Here is an 11,303-nt window from a genome sequence, read left to right on the forward strand (position 1 = left end):
AACGAAAAGTCAATTTTAATTTTAATTTTGATTTTAATTTTGAATATTAACTTTCGATAGAACCAACCATAAGATGGAGGATAATCATTAAAAAAAGTGGTTAAGATGGAAGAATACAAATGGACCCCACAAATTGCGAACGTGTTCACGTCGTTTCCCATTTTCGAACGAAATAAAAACCGTCATCACGTAATCCGCGCGTGTATAGTTTTTACTCTTGCAGCAAAATACAAACCGTTGATTAAATCAAGACCATTCATCTTATATCACACAAATCATATCAAGATCAACCGTACACATGTCACCGCAGGGGCGTCACCGTGAGTTAAAAATTGATGCAAGAACACAAACCGGTGCAGTGAATGATATCACACTCACTAACACACTTTATAAGAGTACAAATAGTGAGAGTACGATTATTACGCACATTACCAAACCAAACCTCACTCTATTTTATTTCTCTGCAAATTTGAGGTTAGGGTTTCTTTTTTTCCTTCAGCTTCAACAATTACGAGATTTCTTCTTCTGATCTTACTTTATCTTTTACGCCTCGGTTAGTTTTTTTCCGTTTATGATTTTTGTTTGCTCTCTCTTACTATGATCAAACGCTATATCGTTTTCCTTTTTTAGTTATTTTTTGTATCATACTTCTCTGTATTTGGTTCTGTGATTATTTTTAGGGTTTTTTGTGTTTATGTTATAATGTAATGTTTCTGCACTTTTTTTTTTCTTTTTTTTGGCTTAATTTTAGCTTTGCATGTGTATTTTTTGTTTGATCGTGCGTTTTTTTTAGTGTTTTTGAAGAACATAAATATTTCTTGTGTTTTTGTTGCTTTGAGCTAGGTTTTATTCATAATGTGAAGCTTATTTTGCTGTTACATTAGCTACGATCTTGCTTTTACTATTTTCAGTGTTCATTAACTTTGATTTAGCCCTAAATTTTTTATAATATTTATCTGCTTATTTTTGGAGTGGAAATTAGTGTAATGCTTGAGCAATTTTTCTGTATTTTTGTCTATATACCCTCATTTTGCTGTTAGATTTTTTTTTTTGTTTTAACTTTTAAAATATTTTTTTCTATTATTTTTGTGAGTGGAACATCGAGTGTTATGTGAGCAATTTTACTGTCAGATGAATTTTTCTTTTAACTTTTTTAATATACACATTTTCGTTTGTTTTTGTTGGTGGGAATATCAAGTGCAATGCCGAGCAAATTTTCTGTGTTTGTGTCTATTTTCTCAGATTTTGAGGACAGATATTTATTTTTTCTTGTTCTTGAACTTAGTCGTTTTTTTTGTTTATTTTTATTTTTAGGTAGCTCTAGTTATCACATTAACATTTGGTTTTTGATATTTAGAGTTCACTGAAATTATGTTTTTGCTTTTACTTGCCTTGTATGTTTGTGTTTGAGTAGATTTATTTGTAGAAAGTCATTTACCTAAGTTGTTTCACATCACCGCTTCATGCTTTTAGGGTATGGATTTACCATTTATCTAGCTAATATGAGCTTATTGCTTTTTAGGATTTGGTGATTTAATGATTAATATACCTAATAGGCAAATAATTTTATTATTTTATTCAGGATATGGATTCGTTTGACACTAATGGAAATGGAAACAACGGAGAATCTTTGCCTCCACCACCACCCATTGTCCCACCTGACGTTGAACCTGTGAAAATAGAACAAGTTAAGAAGAAGGGTCCCACTAGGGTTCCTATGGCTAGGCGTGGTTTAGGTTCAAAGGGAACAAAACTGCCTCTGCTTACTAATCACTTTAAAGTTAATGTTGCCAACAACGATGGGTATTTCTACCAGTACAGTGTATGTATCTTTTTTCATGATTCTGTTTAGTTGTTAGTATCATTTTTGAATCATATTTTGTTTGGTTAATTTTTTGCTAAATGTTTGATCATATTTTGTATTTGTGCAGGTGGCTCTTTTTTATGAAGATGGGCGTCCTGTTGAAGGGAAGGGTGCTGGGAGAAAGTTACTGGACAGAGTTCAAGAAACTTATGACTCTGAGTTGAATGGGAAAGACCTTGCTTATGATGGTGAGAAGACCCTGTTCACCATAGGCTCATTAGCTCAGAACAAACTAGAGTTCACAGTTGTTCTGGAAGATGTGACATCCAACAGGTTGAAATGTGGATGTTGGTTGTATAATTTTTTGTTTTATATTGTTGGATTGTTTCTGATGTGTGACCTTTTCTTTTATAGGAACAACGGAAATGCCAGCCCTGACGGGCATGGCAGTCCGAACGACGCTGACAAGAAGAGGATGCGACGAGCCTATCGCTCCAAGACATTTAAAGTTGAAATAAGCTTTGCTTCTAAAATCCCCCTTCAGGCTATTGCCAATGCCTTGAAGGGGCATGAAACTGAGAACTACCAAGAAGCGATAAGGGTTCTTGACATCATATTGAGGCAGCATGCTGCCAAGCAGTGCGTATATTTTTCTTCCTTTATCTTTTCACTGTTGATATTTTAGATTTATGTTACATGATTACTATAATTTTTAATTATTTGAAAAAGTAATATCAGTAATAACTCCGTTAATATCTATTGCAGAGGTTGTCTGCTTGTTCGCCAAAATTTCTTCCACAATGATCCAAAGAATTTCACTGACGTAGGAGGTGGTGTTCTTGGATGCAGAGGGCTGCACTCCAGCTTTAGAACTACACAAAGTGGACTGTCCCTCAATATAGGTTTGATCTGGTGCCTTGTAGTCTATCATCTTAGATTCTTTGCTGAATAATCTGTAATGATATGCTCTTTCTTTCTATTTGTTTAGATGTATCCACTACCATGATTGTCCGTCCTGGGCCTGTTGTTGACTTCTTAATTGCTAATCAAAATGTGAGGGATCCTTTCAGTCTTGACTGGGCTAAGGTAACCAAATTTCTGCTTGCATGTTTGTAGTGTTTTATTGTTCCTTAAGAAATTGTTGTGCTCAATTGTTCTTTAACTATATATCAGAACCTGATCATCTATGTATGTTTTCTTGAACAGGCCAAAAGGACCCTTAAAAATTTGAGGATCAAAACTAGCCCAACCAACCAAGAGTACAAGATCACGGGATTAAGTGAACAACCTTGCAAAGACCAGCTGTAATTTTTCGATCCCATTATATATTTATTCCTGTTGATGTGATAGCCATATGTTGACTTTCTTAATGCCTGGTATTGTTACTTGAAATTGCTGTCTACATAACGGATGTTATTAATGAAGATGTTGGCATTGTAGGTTTACAATGAAGAAAAGAGGGGGTGACAATGATGAGACAGAGGAGATAACAGTTTATGACTATTTTGTTAACCGTCGCAAGATTGATCTGCAATACTCTGCCGAACTTCCATGCATAAATGTGGGAAAGCCAAAAAGGCCAACTTACGTGCCCATTGAGGTAGATTGGACGCTTCACCTAGTACCCGTCTACTCATCTATAGGGATATAATTCCCCTGTAACTAACTTACTAATCATGAAATTGGTAGTACAAAACAGATTCAGTTTTGTCACCCTAGATAAATAGCTATATTTTAAAGATTAACGATTCATTTCCTCAAGAAACAAATAATTAATTCACAAACTTATGTCTCCATTGAGGGAGATTAGATGCCTTATATATTTCTCTAGAATAGATGAACGGATTTTAGAACTGTTATTTTTTTTTTTCTCCCAAAATAATGTTCAAATTTATCTTCACTGCTTATTTACTCTTTTCTACTGTTTGTTTGTTTAGCTTTGCTCTTTGGTATCCTTGCAAAGGTACACCAAAGCTCTTTCAACACTGCAAAGGTCTTCGCTTGTAGAGAAGTCAAGGCAGAAGCCTCAGGAAAGAATGCGGGTTTTAAACGATGTAAATGTGTTTGCTATATATTTTGAGCAGTCAAATTCTCCTGTAACTGTCAATTTGTTGTAGTATTTTTAACTGATTTACTTACAGGCATTGAAAACCAGCAACTACGGAGCTGAACCCATGCTGCGAAACTGCGGTATTTCAATAACTTCTGGCTTTACCCAAGTTGATGGACGGGTTTTGCAGCCACCAAAGGTATATTTCTTTTATTATTGTATCATGTAAATGCTTATTGTCTTTTGTTTTATTAGCCGCAAGAGTCTTATTTGAGAAGTAATAGTTTATGTTGCTGATAGTGCATTTTATTGAGAAATAACGTATTATACTTGTTTCTGTTCGTATCTGGCATGCAATTAACTACGTTAAATTCTATTGTGGTTTAAGATTTGGTGCTAAATTTTCATCTACAGTTGATGTTTGGAAACGGAGAACATTTCAATCCAAGGAATGGCAGATGGAACTTCAACAACAAGGTATTTAAGTCAAATCTCAATTAATTTTAGATTTGTTTGACAATTTTCCTCGATAACAATTTTTTTCCCCTGATTTATTTATTTTCCCAGAAAATCGTGCAACCTACTAAAATAGACAAATGGGCTGTGGTAAACTTTTCTGCTCGTTGTGATGTACGAGGTCTAGTGAGGGATCTGATCAAATGTGGAGGAATGAAAGGAATTGTAAGTATTATTCCAGCATAATTTGTTAGTGTATCCACTGACAAGCCTAAAAAGGGGAAAAGTCAATTCTGTTTTGTTTGGTTTTGGCAGTTGATAGAGCAACCTTTTGATGTATTTGAAGAAAATAGTCAGTTTAGGCGTGCGCCACCTGTAGTAAGAGTTGAAAAAATGTTTGAGTTTGTTCAGTCCAAGCTTCCTGGGGCTCCCCAGTTTCTCCTCTGTCTGCTTCCTGAGAGGAAGAACTCTGATCTATATGGTTAGTTATTTGATATCTGTTCAATTTTTAATTTCCATTTTGTTTATGCAATTGTTAAACGCCCCTTCATAATGAAAATTATTTGGACATGTGAAGGTCCATGGAAGAAAAAGAATCTGGCTGAGTTTGGAATTGTTACTCAGTGCATAGCTCCTACCAAGGTTAATGATCAGTATCTGACCAATGTTTTACTGAAGATCAATGCAAAGGTATATTAATTTTATCCATTGGTTTCTTTTCTTATTATAAATACTTGTATTTTTTGCAATTTTCTGTCAGCAATTTCCTTTTTTACTTCCCATTGAAAGTTTTTATTCTTTTGTAGCTTGGGGGTATGAACTCTCTATTGGGTGTTGAACATTCTCCATCCATCCCTATTGTTTCTAAAGCTCCCACCCTTATCTTGGGCATGGATGTCTCTCATGGTTCACCTGGGCAAACTGAGATTCCTTCAATTGCCGCGGTAATAATATTTAGTGTGTGCTAATATGCTAAATGACAAGGCTGTGTAGATTTTATGGTCTTGGTCTAAATTTTACCATTATCTAAATGTTTATGGTGTTTTCCTTTGTTAATGCCTAAATATGTAGGTCGTAAGCTCGAGACAATGGCCCCTTATATCTAAATATAGGGCATGCGTCCGAACACAGGGGGCGAAGGTAGAAATGATTGACAATTTGTTTAAGCCTGTGTCTGATAAGGAGGATGAAGGAATTATAAGGTTTAATATTTATCTTTGATTCCTTAGTTTCCTATGAAATAAATTCTGGAATAATCGATATTTTGTTCTTATGGATTCTTAAGCGTTCCTCTTTTTGATTAGTGGGTATATTTCAACTGTTGTTTTTATTTATTTGAATGCTTGTTAATTTTGTGAATTGGTTTTATGATATGCAGGGAGCTTTTGATTGATTTCTATACTAGTTCTGGGAACAGAAAACCAGACAATATAATCATTTTTAGGTTAACTTTCTTTCCCAAATTTCTACTATTCATTTTCTTCAACTTGTTAGTTTACATTTTTTCTGTTACTTTCTTGTTTTCTAACCAGTATAATAATTGTTATTGTAGTTGGAAATTTGGATTGTTTCTATTATTGTGCTTTAACGTTCTGTTGTGCTACTTAACTGGATTTATTTTTTGTGATGGATGCAGGGATGGTGTTAGTGAGTCCCAGTTCAATCAAGTTCTGAACATTGAACTCGGCCAAATCATTGAGGCTTGTAAGTTTCTTGATGAAAGCTGGAACCCCAAGTTTACGGTGATTGTTGCACAGAAAAATCATCACACCAAATTCTTCCAGCCTGGGTCTCCTGACAATGTGCCTCCTGGTAATCTGCTTGTTCTGTAATTTGTCACAGTTCCATTATGATATATAATATGATGTTGATCTCAAGTGTAGCTAATCTCTACGGTTTTGTAGGAACTGTTGTGGACAATAAAATTTGTCATCCTCGGAACTACGATTTCTATATGTGTGCTCATGCAGGAATGATTGTGAGTATCTTCTCTCTTTTTTGATGTTCTTTTCGGTTGATTTTGTTCTTTAAAGTTGCATGATTGTCGGCTTCTTTTATGTGATTAAATGTGCATATATTTTCTTTGACGTGCCTCTAAATTTTCTGTCTTGTATTTCAAATTTCAACTTTCACGTGAGCGCCATTTCTTGACCTGATGGTCTATGAGTTTAATATACTTATCTTCAGTGGAAAATACAGAGTTATTACCTTGAAATCCTGTACACTTCTTGTTTTGATTTTCATGTAATATGGGGAACTTCCTATGTGATGTGTGGGCTCATTTTCTTCACCAAATTAGTGTTATTTTTTTGTTAAATTCAATTTATATATTTTCGTGGTTGTTATCCTGTTAATTAAATGATGTGAATTTATAATTTGTAATGCATTATGTGGTGTAATTCCATATTATTAAACCTTAACATTGTATTATCAATATCAAATTCTGTTCTCAGGGTACTAGCAGGCCTACGCATTATCACGTTCTTTTGGATGAAATTGGTTTTTCTCCAGATGATCTTCAGGAGCTCGTCCATTCTCTGTCCTATGTGTAAGTCCACGTTCGGATTTGATTGCTTTGGAAATATGTTTCTGGCCTTTTGAAATCTATCATATCATATTATGTGGTTCTTATTAAAAAATTTGTTTAATGACAACAGTTATCAGCGGAGCACCACTGCCATTTCTGTGGGTATGTACTATTCAAATTTTATTCATTTGTTCATTTATTATATTTTGAATAATAGGTTCTCATTTCTTAAAACCTCTCTGTGCAGTTGCCCCAATATGCTATGCTCATTTGGCTGCATCCCAAGTGGGACAATTCATGAAGTTTGAAGATAAATCAGAAACATCTTCTAGTCAAGGTGGTCTGAACGCCTCTCCTGTTCCTCAGTTGCCTAAGTTACAGGAAAAAGTCTGCAATTCCATGTTTTTTGTATAAGTTAATGAATCTGTGTTCCATACTCTACCTTTTTCAAACTGTTTTAGTGGTAGGCGTAAACTTCTGCCTTTGTTTAAGGTATTTTGAATACTTGTTGACGTAAACTTGCTTTCACACATGTGATCCTTGTTTATCTGCTATTTTGAATGTGAATATTATGTTTTGCTAGAGGCTTTTCTACCCTGTTCATGTTTTATTCTTATGATTTACTAAGCATGGGTAAAAATAGAATAGCTGGAGAATAGAATATTATAGCTGGATAATATTGGGTATATGTTTTTGGTTTAGAACATTTTAAGTGATTAGGATTAGGGTACTGTCACCTAGAGTGATATCTTTCTAATTTCATTTTTTTTTTAATTATTAAGTAAATGTTCTTGGAAATGTTGATGTATTTTTTATATTGAAGTTATCTACTAATCGTTGTGACGATTACCTTTATTAAGATGAGATTGATTTAAAAGAAATTTATATTTTCATTTGGAGTGCAATATATTTTGAAATGTCGTCAAATAGTTGCAAATTGTAACGTGTATGTTAGGTCAGTATCTTGCAAAAGCTTATAATGTGTTTTGAAATTTCACAATGTAGTTAATAGAAATCACAAACTCTTATTTCTTTATGCTTGATGTTTCTCTCGTTAAAATAACCGAACTTCATAGAATGTAACTTGAGGGTCCAATTAAATGCTAACGTGTATTTGACAACTGAAAATTGAATAAAATGACAAAAAATGAGTGTAAACTACGTAAGACAAACTGTGGGATTGTATGGCTTTTCCAGATCTCTGAGGGAGACATCCTCACTCACACTGTCATATACTGTTATACAATTGTTAGCCAAAGTCTTCACATAGAAAGTGACTGTTGATGGTTCAATAAAGTAGATGAGCAGATGGTGATCACAACTGGTCATGGCCGTACTCATTGGGCTGACCACATTTGTGGGATAAAATGAAAAAACAAATTCTCTCTCTAAAAAAAGAAAAGAATAAAATTACTAACTATATGGAAGTGACAGACAAGTTTAACAAACACATTCACACACACCTCTCCATTCCACAATGTGACTGTCGATTGTGTAACTGTAAGCTATCACCTATTCTTAACTACCACACATATTCCTTATTGTTATACCATAACTGCCCAAATTTATTTTTCCTCTCCATTTTGTATCTTTTTCATTTCTGCCATTCATATAGTTTTGTTTGTATATTTGCACATATTTAAAGAACATGTGATATAAATTAAATAAGACTTTATACACAAAAAGCTATTATGATTATATTTTTCATTTCTTTTGAAATCTCAACTTCATTTTACCATCATTCGCTGCCTAAATTGAAATTTTTTACCAGTGGACCTTGGTTAGCCTTGTGAAAGTAGATAGAGGTAGGATCACAGCAAAGGAGTTTCTTTTACTATCCTCATATTCATTTTCTAATACGCATTTTAGAAGTATATTTTTGAAAAAAGAATTAGTTTTTCTTTTTACCTTAAAAAAATACAAAACAAACAATCAATTATTTATTATTTTTTTATGTCTCTGAACACTATAAAACTCATACTTACAAGCAAATGTATTAAAGATATATTAATTTTAATTATGAATATCATAAATAAGTAGTACTAACTAATTCAAGATTTATCACTGCTTTTAAGTTTTGGTTATTTATAATATAAGAAATAGGGAGCGGTTAATATCACAATTTGTGAAGTGGAGATTCCTTTTACTTAGTCGAGTAGGCGCACGTGTGCTTATAAAATATTACATGACATTTATCTAAAAAATTAATTATTTATTGTGATATTAATCTTATTAAAACACATAAATAAAAGTCCTCAAATCTTAACTTTAATATTGTTAGATGAGATGTTTTATTATGAAGTAGATTTCACGTTTGTGTGATTTAATTAGTGGTAGACTTTATCGTATCTTTTAAGATCAAAAAATAATATATACCAGAATAAATGTACCCAAAAAAATCATCAATCACATGAGTATATATATATATATATATCTGCATTTTTTAAAAAGTATTTGTATATATAATGACAAATAATAAGTATATTATTTTAGAGAAAAAAAATTCTTTTTAAATTTTATTCGTTCGCTACATATATTTTTTATTTTACATATAATCTTCTCTCTCTTTTTGACTATTTTTTAGTTTTTTTATTCAATTTTCTTATTCTTATATCCGGTTCATATATTCAATTTTGCAGGTTCGTGATGTAATCCACATTAGGATTATCATTGGTATTCAGACTAAATATATAAAGTGTAATGCTAACGTGTATTTGACAACTGAAAATTGAATAAAATGACAAAAAATGAGTGTAAACTACGTAAGACAAACTGTGGGATTGTATGGCTTTTCCAGATCTCTGAGGGAGACATCCTCACTCACACTGTCATATACTGTTATACAATTGTTAGCCAAAGTCTTCACATAGAAAGTGACTGTTGATGGTTCAATAAAGTAGATGAGCAGATGGTGATCACAACTGGTCATGGCCGTACTCATTGGGCTGACCACATTTGTGGGATAAAATGAAAAAACAAATTCTCTCTCTAAAAAAAGAAAAGAATAAAATTACTAACTATATGGAAGTGACAGACAAGTTTAACAAACACATTCACACACACCTCTCCATTCCACAATGTGACTGTCGATTGTGTAACTGTAAGCTATCACCTATTCTTAACTACCACACATATTCCTTATTGTTATACCATAACTGCCCAAATTTATTTTTCCTCTCCATTTTGTATCTTTTTCATTTCTGCCATTCATATAGTTTTGTTTGTATATTTGCACATATTTAAAGAACATGTGATATAAATTAAATAAGACTTTATACACAAAAAGCTATTATGATTATATTTTTCATTTCTTTTGAAATCTCAACTTCATTTTACCATCATTCGCTGCCTAAATTGAAATTTTTTACCAGTGGACCTTGGTTAGCCTTGTGAAAGTAGATAGAGGTAGGATCACAGCAAAGGAGTTTCTTTTACTATCCTCATATTCATTTTCTAATACGCATTTTAGAAGTATATTTTTGAAAAAAGAATTAGTTTTTCTTTTTACCTTAAAAAAATACAAAACAAACAATCAATTATTTATTATTTTTTTATGTCTCTGAACACTATAAAACTCATACTTACAAGCAAATGTATTAAAGATATATTAATTTTAATTATGAATATCATAAATAAGTAGTACTAACTAATTCAAGATTTATCACTGCTTTTAAGTTTTGGTTATTTATAATATAAGAAATAGGGAGCGGTTAATATCACAATTTGTGAAGTGGAGATTCCTTTTACTTAGTCGAGTAGGCGCACGTGTGCTTATAAAATATTACATGACATTTATCTAAAAAATTAATTATTTATTGTGATATTAATCTTATTAAAACACATAAATAAAAGTCCTCAAATCTTAACTTTAATATTGTTAGATGAGATGTTTTATTATGAAGTAGATTTCACGTTTGTGTGATTTAATTAGTGGTAGACTTTATCGTATCTTTTAAGATCAAAAAATAATATATACCAGAATAAATGTACCCAAAAAAATCATCAATCACATGAGTATATATATATATATATATCTGCATTTTTTAAAAAGTATTTGTATATATAATGACAAATAATAAGTATATTATTTTAGAGAAAAAAAATTCTTTTTAAATTTTATTCGTTCGCTACATATATTTTTTATTTTACATATAATCTTCTCTCTCTTTTTGACTATTTTTTAGTTTTTTTATTCAATTTTCTTATTCTTATATCCGGTTCATATATTCAATTTTGCAGGTTCGTGATGTAATCCACATTAGGATTATCATTGGTATTCAGACTAAATATATAAAGTGTTTTTTTTTTTTTTTTTTTTAGTTCTTTATATTTTGACTCATAAAAATTTAGAACAAAAGTAGAATAAGTTAGTAATTTAATCTAAAGTAGAAAATATCTTAAAACTCACTCAACACTTACAAATATATCCAATATCTATCTTTTTACACCAAATTATTGATATTTTA

At 31.9% G+C, this 11,303-nt stretch overlaps 1 protein-coding gene across 2 annotated transcripts; it reads left to right on the forward strand.

Moving 5' to 3' along the window:
• Positions 1-340: 340 nt before the first annotated feature.
• On the forward strand, positions 341-7,419 carry LOC101514212 (protein argonaute 4-like). 2 transcript variants are annotated; one of them, XM_004491130.4, is made up of 22 exons: positions 341-474; positions 1,583-1,822; positions 1,932-2,137; positions 2,219-2,443; positions 2,570-2,706; positions 2,793-2,890; positions 3,011-3,108; positions 3,245-3,404; positions 3,742-3,858; positions 3,946-4,053; positions 4,269-4,331; positions 4,422-4,535; positions 4,626-4,791; positions 4,888-5,000; positions 5,117-5,254; positions 5,382-5,512; positions 5,689-5,754; positions 5,947-6,122; positions 6,215-6,288; positions 6,764-6,858; positions 6,968-6,999; positions 7,085-7,419. In XM_004491130.4, exons 2-22 carry the CDS (start codon positions 1,586-1,588, stop codon positions 7,249-7,251), a joined length of 2,721 nt encoding a protein of 906 aa, XP_004491187.1. In that variant the 5' UTR covers positions 341-474; positions 1,583-1,585; the 3' UTR covers positions 7,252-7,419. The 2 variants fall into 2 exon arrangements, with proteins under 2 accessions (XP_004491187.1, XP_004491186.1); XM_004491129.4 differs by having other exon boundaries at positions 415-553.
• Positions 7,420-11,303: the final 3,884 nt, after the last annotated feature.

This window comes from Cicer arietinum, chromosome 2 (assembly GCF_000331145.2).
Source record: "Cicer arietinum cultivar CDC Frontier isolate Library 1 chromosome 2, Cicar.CDCFrontier_v2.0, whole genome shotgun sequence".
NCBI lineage: Eukaryota > Viridiplantae > Streptophyta > Magnoliopsida > Fabales > Fabaceae > Cicer > Cicer arietinum.

Bases quoted from the DNA above. Each gene is read 5' to 3' on its own strand.
- LOC101514212 (XM_004491130.4), top strand. From the start codon at position 1,586: ATGGATTCGTTTGACACTAATGGAAATGGAAACAACGGAGAATCTTTG. The intron at 3,859-3,945 runs GTAAATGTGTTT...ATTTACTTACAG, and splicing joins GAATGCGGGTTTTAAACGAT to GCATTGAAAACCAGCAACTA. The intron at 5,001-5,116 runs GTATATTAATTT...ATTCTTTTGTAG, and splicing joins TACTGAAGATCAATGCAAAG to CTTGGGGGTATGAACTCTCT.